The sequence below is a fragment of the Monodelphis domestica genome, chromosome X, assembly GCF_027887165.1.
Source record: "Monodelphis domestica isolate mMonDom1 chromosome X, mMonDom1.pri, whole genome shotgun sequence".
NCBI classification, from domain to species: domain Eukaryota; kingdom Metazoa; phylum Chordata; class Mammalia; order Didelphimorphia; family Didelphidae; genus Monodelphis; species Monodelphis domestica.
Window position 1 is genome coordinate 33971322 of NC_077235.1, and position 20039 is coordinate 33991360.

At 44.9% G+C, this 20039-nt stretch overlaps 1 protein-coding gene across 2 annotated transcripts in view; it reads right to left on the bottom strand.

Annotated features, from left to right (window-relative positions):
- Positions 1–20039, bottom strand: part of PASD1 (PAS domain containing repressor 1) — an 82538-nt gene that overhangs the window by 47832 nt on the left and 14667 nt on the right. For both annotated transcript variants that reach the window (XM_007507339.3, XM_056809480.1), the window contains exons 6-8: positions 14965–15054; positions 8913–9033; positions 6809–6919 (exon numbers count right to left, since the gene is read on the bottom strand). In XM_007507339.3, coding sequence (XP_007507401.1) covers positions 6809–6919; positions 8913–9033; positions 14965–15054 — 322 coding nt within the window. The remainder of the gene's footprint in view (positions 1–6808; positions 6920–8912; positions 9034–14964; positions 15055–20039) is intronic.

The following is a 20039-nucleotide window of genomic DNA, read 5'->3' on the forward strand; positions in this document are numbered from 1 at the left end:
TCTGACCGCTTACTGCTTTGAGAATGATGCTGTTTCCTCAGCAGTGTCCAAGCTAAGTGCTTGCTGACATTTGGTATCCTATAGGGGACTGTGGAGCAGGCAAAGTAAATATATTATCACCATTAAAAATAAAAGCTTCTGAAGTGCCAGAATTCTCTTTTGTGCTGAAGAGTACAAGTTGGTGTTTTGTCCAGGGCCATCCTTACTCTCCCTACTTCTTATGGCTTGCTGGGATGGAAGTTCTGTAGAGAGCAAAACATCCTATAGAATGAAAGCTGCCATTAGCATCATTATAACCACCATTGCTAATAATAAGTAGGAACAGAGGAAGATGAGTCATCTTTTTAAAATACCTGCATGAAACAGGACAGGGAGACAGGTGGCGTTATCCAATTATCAACGAATGAGGAACCTGAAGGACTCAGCCTGTCATTTTCCAAAGCAGATCAGAGGCAGAGATGGAAATGGAATTGCAGCCCTCCTGACTCCCATCGCCCAAGCTAGCTAGACAAACCATCTTCTGAGCTCCAGTCAAGTGGCATATATGAAATCCTGGCACCCCAATTTGTTTCGCATCTGAACGATATGATTCATAAGCTTCTATATGACCACATATTTCACTTTTCTTGAGTAGATGCTTTTATCATTCCAACCAGATTGTCACTTCCTTGAGGGGAAAACCCTACGTTGTACTTCTCTTTGCTTTTCCAAAGGTACTCCGTAATTATGGATTTTTTAATATTAGTCTTTTTTACTTTATAATTATAGCTGGAATGAAAGGCAAAAGACAAGGGTTTTTTAAAGGGTTTTCTTGACTCTCTCACTTGCCAGTCATATAAAAGCAAACAGTTCACTTCATCTCAGTTTCCTCTTCTCTAAAATAGGAGAGGAACACCAGGAAAGGCTTCAGGTGGCACTTGAACCTGAGTTTTTAAGTAGGCTAGGAGGTGGTAGCAAGGAAAGGCTGCATTCCAGGCACAGGGGGACAATTTAAGCAAAGTCCCGGAGAAGCGAGGTCAGAGATGTGGGATAAGATAGTATCACCATACTCTATCCTGGCCAGCCATACCTGGACTTCACATTTTAGGAAAGATATTGATAAGCTAGAATACCTCTTGAGGTGGGCAACCAGGAAAGAAAAGGATTGGGAATCATGCCGTATAAGAAGAGCATAAAGAACATGGTGGCAAGACAGAGGAAGTCAGGGGATCTGTCTTCATGAATTTAAAGGATTGTTATTTGGAAAAGACTTATTAGACTCTTTTGTTTGTTTGTCCCCAGAAAGCAAAACTAAGAGCAGATTTGGGCTCATGGAATAATTAGAGCTGTCCAAATGTAGTCAAGTATGCCTCAGGAAATAGTGAGCTCCCCATCGCTGGAGATCTCCAAGTAAGAGCTGGATGACTACTTGTGGAGAACATTGTAGAAGCAATTTCTGTCTAGGTATGAGGGGCTACATGACTTCTGTGCTCATTTCTGAGTTGAAGACTGTGTGTAAATGAGCTCCTATTATTTCCTTATTGCTAAGGTTTGTTTTATAATTATCAGCTCCTGGGAGGACCAAGTCTCTTGGTTTATGACTTGTACAAGAGTGAGTCTTATTTATTAGCTAATGTGTTGTGGATTAGAAGGCCCTGCAGAATAGATCTGAGCAAAGAGCCTGGTGGTAACAAAGGGACAGCTGCAGGTTACCTAGTTACTGTGGTGTACCCTTGACATTCAAAATGGAAACCCAATGCCAACTGCATATAATGAGTAAGATATGACCTTTCCATAATATGATGAGAAATCATGAGAGACAGAGAATAAGGAGGAGGAGGAGAAAGCAGAGAGAGAGAGAGAGAGAAAGGAAATAAGGGCAAGGAGGGCAAAGAGAGAGAGAAGGAAGGAGAGAAGGGAGGAAGAAGGAAAAACATTTACCACGTGTTTACCATGTACTCGGCACTGTGCTAAGCACTGAAGATTCTATACAACAAATTCAAAATGGATACATAACCAGAAAATGAAAGATTTTACCATAAAAAATAGGGAGAAGTAAATCCTATACTTTTTATAACTCTGGGTAGCAGATATATTCTTTTTTTAAAAAAAAACCTGTACCTTCCATCTTAGAATTAATAATAAGTATTGTTTTTCAGGCAGAAGAGCAGTAAGGGCTAGGCAATGGGGGTTAAGTGACTCACCAAGGGTTGCACAGCGAGGAAATGTCTGGATCCTGATTTGAACCCAGGGCTCCCATATTCAGACCCTGTTCTCTATCCACTGAGCATTTAGCTGTGCTCCTTAAAAGACATATTCTTAACCAGTGGATAGAAGCAATACTGGAAAAATATTCTGATTATATGAAATTGAAAAGTTTCTGCACAAATGAAATCTAGGATAAGAAGGAAAGGCAATTAAATGGGAGAAAAACTTTGCATCTAATTTCTCAGAGAAGAGTTTGGCATCTCGGAGCTGAAGATAACAAAGAGGAATACCTAAGACCAAAAGCCATTCTCCAATAAATAAGTGATCAGAGAGAATGAAAAAGTATTAACTACATGATATAGTTCTCCACATCACTGACAATGAGAAACAACGAATCAAAATCACCCTGAAGTTTCACCTCGCATCCTGTAAATTGACCAGTCGATGTCCTGAGAATTTCTGAATATTTTTAAAACTTTGGTCCTTCCTAAAATGATGGCCTCAAAGGAGGAGTCCCCAATGGCGTGAGAAGGACCCCAGGGCAGAAGTTTCTCAGCTTGAATATCTGTCAGTCAAGGAGAAGGAGGAAGATTCCAGAGACTGCTGGGTAAAGTACGAATTGTAAATGAGGTAAAACATGGCCAGGGTCCTTTTGAAAATGAGATTTCAGGGAATAAGTTACCAAAGAAGGAGAGGAGAACTCCAGAATACGTGTTTCTTCCAGGACCACTTGGCAGTGGAGCATAAAGAGGATGATTCCAGAGACGGTGGAGTTGTGAGTGAAATAAACCAGGGTTAGGGTCCTTCTGGAAAAAGAAGTCATTAAGGAAGAGAGGAGGACTCAATAGCAATGTAGCAGCAGAGGAAAACAAGGATTTCAGAGAGCTAGAGTGAAGGAAGGCAAGCATGCCTAGAGTCACTTCCAAAATGGTGGTCCCTGGGGGCAGCTGGGTAGCTCAGTGGATTGAGAGCCAGGCCTAGAGACGGGAGGTCCTGGGTCCAAATCTGAATTCAGACACTTCCCAGTTGTGTGAACCTGGACAAGTCACTTGACCCCCATTGCCTGGCCCTTACCTCTATTCTTCCTTGGAACCAATACATAGTATTGATTCCAAAATGGAAGGTAAGGGTTTTTTATTTTTTTAAAAATGGTGGTCTCCTTGAAGTAAATACTAATAAAGAGAGCAGGACCCTAGAGAGGATGTTTCTCAGGTTGCCAATGAGCCAGTTGCAAAAGGGAAGAGGAGTCCAGAGAGTCCAGATGAAAAATAAGTAATATTCTATCTGATGGAGAAACACTAAAAATATTCCATTAAAATCAGGTGTTAATAGGAATGTCTACTCTTGTCACTCCTTGTCGTATTAGCCTAGTTTGGGATATTTTAGCCATAAGGCACAAAAAGGGGATAAGCAACGCGAATGAAAGTAAAATAGTTCGCTTTGTAGGTGATGTGACTGTAGACTTAGAAAGACCAAGGTCAACTTCTCCCAGATGACAGACCTCCTACGTGGCTTGCAGAATACAGGATAAATCTACAAAATCATCCATATTTCTATATACATCAACCAAAGCTGAAGATGTTGATGTAAATAGCAGTGCCCTTTTCACTAATGACAAAATATAAAAAATGTTTGAACACTGACATTTCAAGACATACAAGAGACGGACAATGACAGCTTCAAAATGATTCTAACAGAACTAGAGAAAGAAATGCTTCAACACAAACATAAAAGCTTTGGTTTTTCAAGCCTTTCATAACCTGAACCCTTACTACCTTTCCAGACTTCTTACACATATTCTGTGAGCCAGTGGCCTCAGTGGCTCTCCCTCCTAGCTTCCTTCAACTCTTAGCTAAAGTCCCACTTTCTAAAAGAAGCCTTCGTGGATTATCCTCAATTTATCCAGAGGTCTGTGTGTAAGTGTGTGTGTGCGTGCTACGTGTGTGTGCATGATGTTGTAAACAGATTTTTTGCATGTTGTCTCTCTCATTAGGCTCTTAGTTCCTTGAGAGAAAGGACTGCTTTCCCTTTGTTTATTGTCGTTTTGTTTTTCTTTGTAACCCGGACTCTTAGCACAAGTGCCTGGTATACAAGAGGAGCTCAATGGATGTTGATGACTGACTGAAGATATCACTTTAAATTCACTACTAGAATGCGAAAGAAATTTCAAAAAGTGATAAAGTCCAATGCTGGTGGGGCTGTGGGGAAACAGCCAATTCAATACATTGGAGGTAAGTAGAAATATTTTGGAGTTCAAAGTGGCGATCGAAATGGAATTGGTCACAAAAAAATCAGACATTTTAACCCAGTGATTCCATTTGCTAACATTCTATCCCTCCCCCTAAAAAATCAGAATAGAAGTGTGAGGCCCTAGCTGTAGGAAAATGTGCATAGCTGCTTTTGGGGGGGTCAAAAAATTAGAAATAACCTATCTGTCCAATGATCAGAGAATAAAAGACTGGTTTGTGGCATACCCAAGTATATCATCAACAGAATAGGGTTTGGGTTCTTTGCTTTTGTTGTTCTGAGGAAGCCCAGGAACCCCTTCTCAGAATCACATCTTTAAATGGCCAAAACATGTAGGATTACAAAGGAAGCCAATTATTTTCAAGTCCAATCATCAGAACTGTTTTTTCATCTAAGTACGTGGACTCGTGAAATCTCTCCCTGGACTTGGTAGGGGAGTCCGTGGACCCCGAGTTCAGAACCCTTTGAATGGATTGTCATGAATGGGTTCCAGCAGAGTGTGGGGCACATAGATAATCAGGAAAGGCTTGTTAAAAGTGATTGATGGATAACTGATGAAATCAAACATTTAAGGTGCTCTACAAAAATATAAGTACAACAAAATATGGAAAGATTCGTATGAGGGCGTGCAGAATAACAGCCAAAGCAGAGTGCTAATTTGCTACGTGCTAAAACAACATTTTTAAAGGAAAAGAAGAGAAGAAAGAAAGGATAGTTGGGTGAAAGGTGGCAGCATTTTGTAGCTGACGGTTGGGTATTCGGAACAAGGGCCTCTTGTTGCTTTCTCTATTGATTCTTTCAGTTTTCGCTCATGGAAGGCTAGCAATCCATGCATTGGATTTCTCCCCCTCGATTTATGGAGGTCTGCTTGTGTGATTTTGTTAGTGGTTAGTTTGTTTATAGTAAAAGTTGTGTAAAAGCTATAGCCCAAACTAATGCCCCTTTTTAATATACTGCCTAATTCTAAGGTTCTCTACAAATTCCGACCTTTAGCTTAAGACCTTTATCCCTTTTGGAATCTAGATCCCAACTTGTAAACTGTTGGCAGTCACGACATTTTAATGGGAACGAGGAATCTGAGAGCAGACTGGGCTAGCAGAGAGAAGGGAAAGCCCAGAAGGGCCCTGACGGATGGGGGGCGGGAGAGGAAGAGGGGAGATTCAGGGGGGCCGGAACTCGTCTATGTCCCACTCTGGTCCTGGGTGTGTGCTTAAGAGCCTGCAGATTCAGAGTGAATGCAAATCTGATATTAATAGACATGCAGATAAGAACATGACTAAGAAGAGGCCATCTGAGCGGGCTCGGATTTCAGATTGTTTGGCCATTACGTTATCATCAGGTTGGGCCAATAACTCATGAATGGTGGCGGCTAATGTGAGATGCCTCCACAGGCACAGATGATTCCTGAATGGCACCAGTGGGCTCGCCTGTACAGCCACCGGTGACAAATACCGTGATTAACACAAGAGTTCTCTATCCTAATCCAGAAGGATGGAGTTGAAACGCAGAAGCCAGTGATTTGTAATTGCCGTGATTTCCCAAATACTAAGTCAGCCAGAGTATACTTGACAGGTAATTTGCAAGAGGTCTAAACTGATTAATACATCTTCCAGAGGGTGGGCCGAAAACTCCTGAGAGGAGCTCAGACAAGAAAAGCCTGGCTGACGAGAAAAATCCCTATTTCAAAACAATTTGCCACTAAAAGCCCTGTAATAAGCAGAGGTAGAATGGGAGCTAAAGCAAAAACTTGCTCATTTGGTACACTGCCAGTCGAAGGAGACAGAGGTTCCTTTCTCTCCGTGGCCAAGAAAAGTATTTACTGTTTTTACAAGACACCAGTGGCGGCAAGCTAACTGTCATTGATGGCTTGCCCAATGCTCTGAAACCAGACTTCGGTGTAAACATTGCCACTGGGGCCGTGGACCAAGGCCTGGCGGCCGCTTCCCAAGGTTGGAAAGGGCACACCCTGGCCTTCCCCAGGGAATGGAAGAACTAGAGCAATGGGACAGTGGGGTTCCAGGAGGGACATTCAGCCCATTCCCTGGAGAGTATATTCTTAGCTCCAATTCATTTCTTTCCAGTGCTGGACTTTTAAGACAGGCTGAGCCTCTCTGTAACACTGGTCTGGAGGGGGAGATCTGGGTGACCATGTGAGATCAGGTATGTGCCAGTTGTGTGCTGGGGGTGTGAACTGACCTATTTCCTGCCGAGATCTGTAATAACCAGGCTCTAAGCAGCTTGCGCTGAATTTGAGAGGGTCTCGGGGAGCAGAGAAAGGCCCGAAGGGGAAACAGAACTGTGTCTACACAGGAGCTATGAGAACAGGGTCTCACTCAGTGAAGGGATGAATTGTTTTTAGAAAAAGGGAACTTACCACGAGAAAGGTATTTAAAAACCACAAAAAATTTCACAGCTTCATAAATCACAGGATCATTGGGGTTCACTCTTCCTCTTGCTAAATGACAGGAAAACTCAATTTGTTTTTCTGTTGAAAAGGAAACAAACACATAAAACAAGTTTATTTTTCAATCTTGACAAGTCCTGTCTGCTTGTTTCCAAAATAAGTCAATAGTCTCTGGACTAGCCTGGGTGGTTGTTGTTCGGTGTCCACTCAGTCTCCTCCTCCATAAAATGGGGGCAATGTCTGCTCCACTGATTTCCCTGGACTGTTTGGAAAGGGCTTTGTCCACTGGAAAGCATCTTACATTTACGGGAGAGATTATGGGTCTTATCACTCACTGACTGATGTTATCATCAAGAGATTTATGAAGGGAGGTGGGAAGGAGGGACGGACAGGAAAATCACCATTTAACAGAATCCCCAGGTCTTAGAGTTGGAAAAGCCTGGGGATCATTTAGTCCATACCCATTTTATAGATGAGGAAACCAAGCCCCAACAAGGTCACAGAACTTTCCTCAGATCACATAGTAAGTGGCAGAATGGGGAATGGAGGAAGGCCTGGTGATTTCCAAACCGGTGTTCTTTTTATCACATCATCATTTTTACACCAAAAATGTAGTATCTGAGATGTATCGCAATGGCAGAGCGATGAAAAGTTATATAATAATCATAAAGGTTATCTGGCATACAGAAGAATCTAGGATTAGAGTCAGAAGACATCAGTTCAAATCCCACCTCTGACACTTTCCAGTGGTTAAGATCCTAGGCAAGTCACTTCCCCTTATGTGTGTGTGCCTCTGAGACTAAGTCACATATGGGACATAGTGGAAGATGTTTCCACAGTGGGAATTGCCTTCATTGCAGATCCCAGGAATCCCGACTCCTTTTATCTACTATATTAATCACAATAGATTTCCAGTTACTGACCATAAAATCTTTTAATGGCTCAAAGTCTCCAGTGCTTTAGCGGCTCCTATGAGAAAGGAGGACTGAAGAACCAGCCCCAAAGTTTGCCAGATCTTGCCATTTCTCCCTTTACTGTTCTCTCCCACCCAACCCCTTCTGGTTCTGTACTTGGTACCTAGAACTTCACTGATACATAGAAGACACTTAAGAAATGCTTGTTGATTGAATCATTGATTGAACAGCTGGTGGTGCCCTGCCAGTGATATTGCCCGAAAACACCAAGAGTGACCTTCATGTCCTGAGACTGTGTTGCTGAACCTATGGCACATGTGCTAGAGGGGCTGCTCCCCTCTCCCTCTCCACAGGCATCTGAGGACATTTCTCACACGACCCTCCTCTCTGCCCTTCCTCCTTCCCCTATCTTGGGTAAGGTGGGGGACTCACATGAGGCATGAGGGTTGCATTTTGGGCACTAGGTCTTCAAAAGATTCACCATCACTGCCCTAAGATAAACCTAGCACCAGGCGTGCATAGCCAGCACACAATGCCCTGAGGAACAAAGGCCCTCCTGAGTAGCCTTCTACTCCCAAGAACAAATGGACAGAGAAGATATAGAATAAATGAGAGAACCTTTAGTATTTCTCTTCATCTCTCCTTTTCCTTCTTTCTCCTTCCATATCCTTTCTCCCAGTTCCCTATCTATGTTTTAGGTCCGCCATTATTTATTTAGCCAGTCATTATTTAGCTGCCATAGTGGCATACTCAGGACTAAAAAGGTTATTGATTCTTCTCTTAAGTGAAGATTTTACCTGGGGTGGCTAGCCCTTTCTTGTTGGTATGCTTTGGTGTCAAAGAAGCTACAGTGGCACCTTAGCCTTTCAACAACTTGAATTTCCATCTTGGAGTTATTATTTGTCTTTTCACCACCACTCATAAGACCACAATGCATTCTTTAAGCCCTTATAAACTTTCCCAATATTCTCGTACACGATAAAGCCCAAAGTAAGTCCTATGAGCAGTTCCTACCATCACCCCTCAGAACTAAGATAATGGTGTTAGCATTTCATCCTTTAATACCAGTATCCTAACTAATGTTGGAGCCAGGAGTTCATTGTGGGTACTGGTCCTTACTGCCTGGTACTCCCCTCACCCCTTCAAACCCAAACACTTACCATTTAGAAAATCAGCAGTGACAGGGGATGGCAGGATCGTCTGCGGAGAGAGTACCTTGTAGACATCCTTGTGTTCTTGCTCTGGGAGAAGGCTTAATATATTCTGGTACACCAGATCGGACTGAGAAAAGAAAAGAAAATCCTGTCATCTACGTATTTTATTACAAGGTAGTTATGATATGGCGGCACTTTGGTAAATTAACTAGGACTCAAGTCTTGGCAATGGTTTTTTTTAAAACACAGAAGTAATGCCAAAGTGTCCTTTGGAATTTAACAATGAGTCCAAAACTGAAATGGATTGTCATGTGACTAAAGTAGCATTAATTATTCATAGTTATTCCAATATCTCAATGAATCTGTAGATACACCTTCCAATGGGCCAATTCATCCATGCCTGCCCATCCTGTGTGCCTCTTGTCTACATCTCCCCAGAAAGTTCCCCAGGGTGTGTAGCTGGGTGGTTGGGGCGGCCATCCAGTGCTCTGGAGGCCTTCCTCACCTTCTGACATCAACAGGATACCAATGGAATAGCAGAACAACATAAAGACGTTGTTACCAGTTCGAAAGGAAAGTCATTAAGTCCCTTAATCAGTTATGGACTGGTTTCATCTACAGTTTAGCAGTTGGGACCTGGCCAAGTACAAAGACTAATGGGAGGTGGGGGGGGGGGTAGAGAATAAAACCTGAATTGGTGGATGAATTTAAAAACACTGATGCTTAAAAATTATAATCTTGGGGCAGCTGGGTAGCTCAGTGGATTGAGAACCAGGCCTAGGGACGGGAGGTCCTAGGTTCAAATCTGGCCTCAGACACTTCCCAGCTGTGTGACCCTGGGCAAGTCCCTTGACCCCCATTGCCTAGCCCTTACCACTCTTCTTCCTTAGAACTAATATATGATATTGATTCCAAGATGGAAGGTGAGGGGTTAAAAATTATAATCTTATTGATTAATAAAAATAATGCTATGCATTTTTAGTATTTCTGACTTCAAAAAGGTGTTTAGTTTTATTCTTTAAAATGACTTTTAAAAAATCTTGACTGGGGCAGCACTGTTCTTCCAATTCACAAATGGGCCATTTGGTGTCCAACAGTGCGCCCATTCATTACTTTTTTTTACAATGAGAGGTAATATTTTCATTTAAGAGAAATCAGAGTAATTCTGTTCTCAAGGCATACATTTCCAAGGGCGGGTAGGGACTACAACCATTGTTTGCACATTAATTTCCTAGTTCAGTAATTTGTTAGCGTCTAACCAGAGCACTGGGCTCACTTCTTGGCAAGTAAACTGATGAACACATCAAGGATCTATCAATGAATCAACAGACGTAGTAAGTGCTTGGGGTAGGCAGTGGATAGAGCGCTGGACCTAAAGTCAGGAAGGATCATCTTCCTGACTTCAAATATGGCCTCAGACCCTTATTATGTGTGTGACCCTGGGCAAGTCACTTTGCCTGTTTGCCTCAGTTTCCTTGTCTATATAACATGCTAGAGAAGGGCATGGCAAACCTCTCCAGTATCTCTGTCAAGAAAACTCCAAAAGGGGTCATGAAGAGTTGCCTCTGATAGAAATGACTGAACAACAACCAAGTGCTGTATACCCAGTGCTGGGTTACAGTGAAAAAGCCCCAACAGCCCCTACTCTCAAGGATCTTATATTCTAATAGGGGAGTCAACGTGTGCCTAAATTCATACCCAGGCAAGATGTATAGAGGAGTTCGAAGGCAACCAGGTGGTGAGCGTTTGGCTCAGAGTCAAGGAGCTCGAGTTTGAATTCTACTTCAGACACTTCCTAGCCATGTTACCACTCCCTGTCTGCTTCAGTTTCCTCATCTGTAAAATGAGGGTAATAATAGCACTGACCTCCCAGGGCTGTGAGGATAAATTGAGAAATACACACAAAGTGCTTGGCAAACCTTAACGTATTCTATAAATGTTGTTATTATCACTGAAAATAGCTCTAGAGGGAAGGCTCCAGAAAGCTGGGGAAGGGGGGTGGTTGGCAAAGACCTCCTGGAGGAGGTGGCATTTGAAATGAGTCTTCGAGGAAGCCAGGGCTTCCAAGACACAGAGGCCTCCACAGCCAGTGTAAACATTCATCCCTTGGGACCCTTCCCTACTGGCATCCTGTTTTCTTCTTGGAGCATCAACAGTACGGCACAGAAAGAGACCCATCATGCAGTTAGCTTCATGAAACATCAAAATAGGCAGGCACCCTTCAAAAGAGAAGTGCCCTGCTATTAGCTGGCAGTTATGGGTGACACGGTATACTCTGGTCACGTCAAGAATGGAAAGTGATTCAAGGGATGAACCCGGCCAAATTGATGAAGTGTGTCGCTAGACCGGGAGCCTAGGAAAGAGGCACATTTGCAAGAGGCTCCCTCCCACTCTCAGAGAATGGGGAGCTTCATTCGGAAAGGTGCCACCCCAGCCTTGTGCTAAAACTTGAGCATCACTAATCACTATTTGACTGGAAGGTCTTGGGGAGGAGAGTAGGCCCTGGCAGGAAATACTTAGGAAACCACTTTACAACCTGTTAGGTGACTGTCTTAAAATATTCTGTGATCATACAGATTCCTCTCGTTCATATTCCACCCTACACCCCTGATCTCTCTAGTCTTGTCTTCCTGCTAGATTCCATGAAAGTCTGGTCAGATTCATTCCAGAGGTGCCTAGTTGCAGCCATGCCTCTGATCACCCTGTGCCTCTAGTCCATCCATTCACCTCTATTCCAATCTCATCCTATTCCAATTCCTCCCTTGCTTCGAGGCTCTGGAGTTGGAAGAGACCTCGGAGGCCAACTAGGCCAACCTTCTCATTTTACAGAGGAAGAAACTGAGGCCCAGAGATGTAAAGTTACTTGCCCAAAATGAAGTCACCTCCCCTGTGAACCTTTGTTTTCCCATAGTCTTCTCTTGTCCCTCATAGAGCCAACGCATCCTTTCTCACCTCTGATTTCTCAGAGTAGTGTCCACGGTTCTCTCCTTTCCCGTCATCACTTATCCCACATTTCCCCATGTCATTATTTGTCAACCTTTGGTCTGAACCTCAAGAACAGGGCCCTGGCCAGATCAATTGTTCTACCTCCGATTCCTAACGCTGTTCCTTGTACCAAGGAGGTGCTTAAAATGTTTCTTGAATTGAGTAGCAAATGCTCAATAAACACTTTTGAGTTGAACTGAAATCCCTAAGGAATCCTCTTATAAAACGATCAATGGCCTAGACCAGAGGAGCCATACGCTGGCATGTAGCTCTCCACTCCCTGTGTGATTAAAATGTACCCGGGAAATAGTTAACCAAATAAATAAAAACATAATCAATGCTACATAATAGTATGTGGCTTTCTAAGTCAATGTGCAGCCTAGAGGGATCCCTACGTACCGCTAAGTGGCCTTGTTTCTTTGACAGTGACGCCACTGTCCAAGGCAGTTTGCAGCTTTCTTAGGTAAAGGGAGATTACTACTGCAAACAGTCTTGAAGCTATACCCAGGGGGAAATCAATACCCTTCCTTCCTCAAAGGGAAACTGGTGACAGGGAAAGCTGACTGCAGGGTGCCAATTGAGACAAGGGCTGCTTTTGATAGAGAGATGTCCAACGTGGCCTTTTCTCTCTCTTTCCAATTCTGTCTGCTAAGGTGGTTTTCCTAAAGGTCTCAGGCTGACCTTCTTGACCCGCTGCTCCCCACATTCCAGTGGCTCCCAGTTATCTCGAGGACCAGATGCCAAGTCCTCTGGTAAGCAGCTGACGCTCTTCACAACCTGGCCAGCGTTCTCCTCTTCCACACACCCTATGCTCAAGCTGCACTGGCCTACTCGTCACTGCTTACACATGCCAAGCACGTCTAGAATGTTCTCCCTCTCCACTCAAACATCACCCTCCGCGGGAGGCTTTCCCCAGGCCCCTCGGCCATTGGAACCATCCCCTCAAAGGTGACCTTTCTTCCATTACTCTGCATGTTTTGGATTTATTTATTTATACTTTGTTAAACTGTAAGCTCCTTGAGGGCAAGAGCCATTCTGGGCCTTTTCCCTTCTCTGGAGGCCAAGTCCTTAGCACAATGATCATGTACTGTTGATTATCTACAGGCTGTCCTCTGATTAATTTGCCAACACTCAATGAGACCTCCTGCTGGTGAGAAAGAACAAGACAAGCTTTGGATGCCCCGGAGAGAACTGGGATGCCCAGGTGGAGGAGCGATAAAAGAACATTCTGGGCAAAGCCCGGGAATGAGATTTGGGCTTCGTGGGAAAGGGCCTGAGTTCTACTCAGGGGTTCGCTTCTCTAAAAGCTCGTGTGGTTCAATGACTTTGAGTTCCATGTTTCAATGGAGGCACCTTAATAAGGATCTGGGTCCCAACTAGGCTCATTCTCCAGCCCCAGAGGGTGCTGCTGGTTTAAGCCTAGTAGTTTGCACCATATTAGCAAGGGGCTCACTGCCACCTGGTGGCAGTCTACCCCAAGTGCAGGATCAAGCTTGGAAGGGGGTGGGGAGGGCTCAGTCTTCTGAATTTAGAAAGGGGCAACAGTAATGTCACCACAACGGATGCCATTCCAACCCACTTAAAACCCATCGAGAACCCCCTTCCTTTAAGCAGAATGCAGTCAACACACCAAAAGGGGCCGGGGCAAAGGACTTGTGGGTACTCCTTGGGGATTGAGTTTGTCAAGGACCCTGGGCTACTGTGGCTCACATGTTCCATAGGAAATCGATCGAGCAGCACCTTCCACTGTACCCTCTCAATATGGTAAGAAATGAGAGCTCATCCGGTGCTGTCAGAAGCCCATAGTAGAAAGGGATTCGAATGATGGAAAGTACCTCTTCAAAAAGAAATTCAAGAGAGGAAATGCCAGCATTTCTTAGGAAAGGGAAAAGTGCCTGAAAGCACTCTGGGTGTCCAAGGGGGCCGTTCTCCCAGGCCTTAAAGAGCGCAGGCAGCTCCTGATTTGTCTTTGACTCCTTCCCCTCGTGATGGGATGTGCCATTACAGACTCCAAACATTCCTCTGAAGTCTGGATTTAGCAGCTGCCAAGTGTCAGGAAGAAACCCGCAGCAAGACTAGGGAATGGGCAGAAGAGGACTTGAGCCAGTCAGGGCTAAAAGCACCATCCCAATTCATTAGATGGGCCATAGGAACGATGTGTTTGTCTATCCGCCCATGCAGTGAACAGGTTTATAGTTTATATTACAAAGGGGGGGGGGGGTTATGGGATGTGCCTGCTTGCCCTTTCCAGGGTTGCTATGGCTCAAGATGCTGAAGGCCAAGCTTCCTAGGAGGAGGAGAGGCCCGCCCACCGTCAGGCAGAGATGTCTAGCAAAGGCACCATGCTGGAAGCCCTTCCAGCCAACCAGATGCTGCCAGGGCTGGCAAGTGAAAGAATAATCATGTGCGTTTTATAGACACTTGGTGAAGAGACTGTCTACCCCCTTCCAGCTGTTGTTGCCCATTCACCAGTGTTTATGCTCAGACATGTAATTGCTACTCTAAGTTTCTAAATGAGAACATAATTTGCCCTTCAATAGAAGAGGACAAGGAGCTAATTACACCTGGAAATGGCTGCCGTGACCTGGCAATAAATAAATCCAGTTTTTATTGTTTAATGAATTATCCCTTCTCATGGGAGGTGTGGCTCAAAAGCAGGGATTCTTCATCTTTCCTAGGCCATGGACCTCTTTGACAGTCAGGGAAAGTCTACGAACCCCTATCCCCCATTGGATCACACTTCTAAATGCATAAAAATACATAGGGTTAACGAAGAAAATGGATGACGTAGGATTGGTTATCAAAATATTTGCATAGCTATTACAGAATATGCTGCAGAAATTGCTATCAGGGACTGCTTATGCGCCTGCCCAGCCTGATTACTTCCTAGGCCCAACTCCTATATAGATTGCCTAAACAAACCCATCAAAAATGGAAATCACTTGTCAGCACAAGGGCACGCTGGGCGGCTATGTTCGATAACTTGCCTTCTAGATCATCTGCTTCATCCAGCTGCAAATGAAGAGCCCCAAAGAAAAGGTGGAGAGAACCCCATACAGATGTTGGAACTTACCGGTAAATGGCCCAACAGAGAAGTGACATTATCCGATACGTAAATAATGATTCCCTCTGTTGTCAGGGTGATCAGAAACTCATCCAAAGCCTATCAAAAAGAGAAAACAACACCACAAAATATATTTGGGGATGCAATTACGTAGTGAGACAACAATACAAAATTAAACATTATTTCTTTTTTTGTAAACTCTTACCTTCCATCTTAGAATCAACACTGTATATTGGTTCCAAGGCAGAAGAGTGGTAAGGGTTAGGCAATGTGGGTCAAGTGACTTGTCCAGGGTCACACAGCTGGGAAGTGTTTGAGGCCAGATTTGAACCAACAGGACCTCCTGTCTCTGGGCCTGGCTCTCAATCCACTGAGCCACCCAGCTGCCCCCCTAACCTTTATTTCTTATAGAAAAAGTACATGAGACTTTGACCCTATGGCTGCTCAGGTGGCCCCTCCTCTCCCAGGGTTTCTAGAATTTTCATGAGGCCTCTCTGAGACTCAAGATAATGAGCAGGGCTGGATTTGAGGTTGTAGCCAGGAGAGGGAAAAGGTGAAAGGATGGTAACAGGAACTGGAAAAATGAAGAGAAAGTCATAGTGAACAGAACTCATTTCATTCTCTGCACTTGTATGTCCAGGGTCTAAAACAGAGCCTGGTATACAATAGGTGTTTAATACATGTTTGTCCGTTGATCGAAAGGAGGAATGAAAAAGAATACAAAAATTACCTGGCTTTTATCCCTAGTCCTAACCATGCAGAGACTGGGTGGAGACCAATTGGGGATAAATCAGAAAGGCTTTCCTGGGTACAAAAGCAGCCTTTAAGTCAGTCAAAGCTTCAGGCCTGACTAAAATCAAAGAGCTGTAGTTAAGGAGATTAACCCAGTGGCAGGTCAACTCTGGTCATCCCACTAAAAACTCCAACTCTCTCCTGAGAGAGACCACAGTAGCTCTTGTAGTTAGTGACAATGGCAATGGCGACGACATGATGAGCTATGGGCAGGAGTGAGAAGCCAGGAAAGTATGGCAGAGAGGACCTCACCATTCCAACTGGAGATAGTGGTGGTGAAATGATGGATCACTGAAGGGAAAGGACACAAAGGCGTAGGCAGGGAACCTGAGGTCCAGAGGCAGAGATGAATCCAAGAAGCCACAGAAAGCAGAGCCATAGCACAGCAAAGCAAACTTGTGCCTTGGCCATTCTGAGTACTGTGAGTTCTGTGGACCGTGCAGGTCAGGGTGAGGGAGTTAGCACTTGAGCAACCACAAGTTCTCTGCCCCTATGAATCTGGAGCAAGTGTATTGATCCCTGAGGAAGGTAGTACTCAACAAAGGTATGAAGAGCAAGCCCAAGTTCCTTTCCCACAAGAGAGGTATGGGTGGGAATGGGGGCTCAACTTCAGGGGCAGGGAGCCCACCAGTAGACAAAGGGTCTTGAGTATCTATGGGCTCTGGCATATGGTCTTTGTTGCATTTTAATAAGATCTCCTCTGTGCTCCATGCCTTGCCAGCCTGGGGCATTTACAAGAAAACTATGTATCTGTGGTGCTAAAAAGAAGGCACGTCTTTCCTTTCCCAGGGCTGGAGCCTTGGATGGGAACAAACACAAGCCACCTAGATTATTTTCAGGGACACCCATGCGCCCACCCCCAGCCCAGTGTCAAAGCCAGTCTGTTAGAAGAGAGGACATCAAATGAGGGAGTGTCCAACCTAGCCTTGAATGTTTTTACGCTAGATCTCTGATGTCTTTGGCATAGATAGGGAGCTGCCAGGGAAGATGTTCCTTTGGAGGCAAAGCAGCACCCATTCCTCAACTTAAGATGCTTAGAGAGTTTCGTAGAACACTGAAGAAGTTAGGAGACCTGCCTAGAATCCCATGGCCAGTAAGTACATCAGAGACAGGATCTGAACTCAGGACTCCCTAACTCAGCACAGTCTGAAATATAGTAAGTTAACTTAGATTACTTATCTCCCAGCAGGTGCTAAACGTGTGCCATTGCTCCCAACTCAGCTCAAATAACATACTCTTCACCCTAAATTCTGCAGTCCAAACTGACCAGCTTTACCCTCGTATTGGATTTCAGTTTTGCTTTAACTCCCTTGAAAAAAGATTATTTGAAGGATTTCTGAGGTTAATTCATTCACCCACTTGAGGGTTCACAAGGCAAAAATTCAAACTTCTACTAGTCAACGGTGATTCTCTTAAACGGAAGGGTCCCTGAGACATCTAGACACCTATCTAGACATACTAGATAGGAGAGCATCCTTGGAGTTCATGAAATCTGGGGTCAGGTAGTAGCTTGGTGACTAAGAGCCAGTCAGCAAACCTTTTCTCTACCAGCTAGGTCAGTGATGGTGAACCTTTTAGAGACACAGTACTGAGCCCCATTCCTGCCTGACCAACCACATGCTGGATATGCCCTGCCCAACCTTACCCCACACAGTGGAGGGAAGAAGTACTCCCATTGGGCTGCTGAGCAGAGGGGGAGATGTGAAAAAAAATGTTGTTGGGCATGGGGGAGGAGGGAGGGAAGCAGCTCTGCCCGAGTCCCTCTGCCTTTCTAAGAATGAACTAGGTAGAGTTGGGGGGTGGCTTGCATGCCCACAGAGAGCTCTCTGCATGCCATCTTTGGCACCTGTGCTATAGGTTCACCATCACTGAGATAGGTACTGAAAGTAGCTGAAAGGTATACCAGATAGAATGCTGGGCCTGGAGTCAGAAAGAGAGAACTTCAAATTTAGCTTCTAACACTGGCTAGCTTTGTGGCTCTGGGCAAGTCATTTTATGACTGCCTTAGTTTTCTCATCTGTAAAATGGGCATCATAATAGCACCAACTTCATAGAGCTGTTGTGAGGATCAAGAGAGATGAAACACGTAAAGTACTTAGCACAGTGTTGGGCACATCATAGGTGTTTAATAAATGTGTGCTCCCCTCCTTCCTTTCTGCCCTCTTTTCTTCCTTCTTTCCTTCCTTCCAAAGGCAACAACATAAAGTGCTAATCAGCATCACTGGAGAGTTCCTCTACTGAAGAAATCCCAGGTCCAGCTCAATAAGGGAATACATAGGCAACTGACTAAAGGTCCTTACAGAGCATGTGCAGTCTTGGTGAGGGTTACTGTCCCTCCCTCCATTCACGGCCCTCTGGCATCCTTCCTACTGTGCTATTCCCATCTTCCCTATCTAGGCATTTTTCCCTTCCCAGCAATGCAGACAAAAATTGAAATCCCCAGAGCCAATGCTTATGTTGCTTGGGAATGGAGTCAACAAGGATCATCAAGGACCTAGGCAGCTGGCGGCCTCTCCTCGCATCCCCAGTCGCAACAGCCGTCCCTCATTACCGGCTCTGCTCTGCCTCAAGCAGATGGTGCAATAGGGAACGTGACATGAGGCCAAAGTTCCCTCCGAGCTGAATCAAAAGGGTCACTGCTAAGGCATGAGACCTCCGCCCCTTTACCCCAGGCCCAGATTCCGCCCCACGTCCATCTCTCCAGCCAGAGGCACTTCTGAGGAGGAGAACAGTTCATTTTCCACAGAGATCCTGGAAGGTGGGAGCAGTAAACTGGCCCAAGATGGTCTGTTTTCTTCCTGCCCGGGCCCTCCCATAAGGGTCCATGTAATGTGCTGAGGAGGCCCTGTCTAGACCTCTTGCCATCACATGGGCAAGTGAAGCATCAGATATCCCTTTCCCTTCCCCCGCCCCCACCAGCCAGTCATCTCTGTCTCTGATGGCATCCCTTCTGTCACTGTCCCAGTGTTAACTCTTCAGTGGCGATAGAAAAAGAGTCACTCACAGAAGTCAACACATTTCAGAACTGGAAGGGATCTCACTGGCCGGCTGATCCAACCCATTCGGGCAGACCCCTAGGTTGTGGCCTCCTCTTGATTATCCATAATAAACCGAAACACCACCAAAACAGGAAGAGCCATCTGAGTTGGGAGAATATACCCAGGGGTGTTTAACTACCAGCTCTCTGGGGTTGGAAACTACATTATCACTTTCTCCGGTCCTTTTTAAAATCTAGACAAGCCCCCCGATTTGGGGTGTTTGCTAATTTCAGAGTGAAAATTGCACAACGGGTTCTCCAAAGCCAGTTTAAGCTGGCTCAAGGATGGCCCTGGATCCACAAAAATAAAAGACTAGAAGCAAAGTGGGGCTTCTAACTGCCATCCAATGGAAAAGCCACTTAGTGCTGTGCTTGTAACAGACTCTTAATAAATGCTGGCCTGTGGGACAGCTGGGTAGCTCAGTGGATAGGGCACTGGACCTGGAGATGAGAGGTCCTGGGTTCCAATCTGGTCTCAGACACTTCCCAGCTGTGTGACCCTGGACAAGTCACTTAACCCCCATTGCTCGGCCCTGACCAGTCTTCTGCCTTGGAACCAATACACAGTACTGATTCTAAGATGGAAGGGAAGAGTTTAAATAAATAAATAAAATAAATGCCAGCTGAACTGGGTTGTATTTGGCACAACTGGTGGAAGCAAAGCCTCCTGCATAGGGTGACAGGAGGCATTATGGCTAGACCCAACTGTGGGCCTGATGGCCACATGCATCGGGAGCTATTCTTGCCATGGGAGCCATCAGTTTGCGTGGATGCGGCCATATTTTCTCAGTTTGGGTCCATGTAAAAAAATTACCTCAGGAAGGAAGGGAGAGTACTTACAAACCACTGGCCCACGGCCCAAAGCTCTTATTCTTATGGCAGTGCAACACGGTGGAAAAAAACGCCGGCTCTTGAGTCCAAAGACATGGGTTTGAATCCTGCCTTGGATATGAGCTATATGATCTTGATCTTGAGCAAGTCACTTAATCTCCCTAGGCCTGTTTCCTCCTCTACAGTTGAGGGCTTGGACAGGATGGCCTCTGAGATTTCTTCTAGTTCTAGTGCCTATGGTCTGATGGCTGACCAAGGCTAGAAGTGCATTCTGTGACACCCCCCTCTACACAGTTGGCTTGATACAAAACTCCACTTTGGAGCCCAAGGAGGATTTGCGAGCTTACATGATCAAGGCTGGCTCTGTACACTGATTGAATCCCCTAGGTAATCACCAAACCCCTCACAACTTGGCCCAGATTTC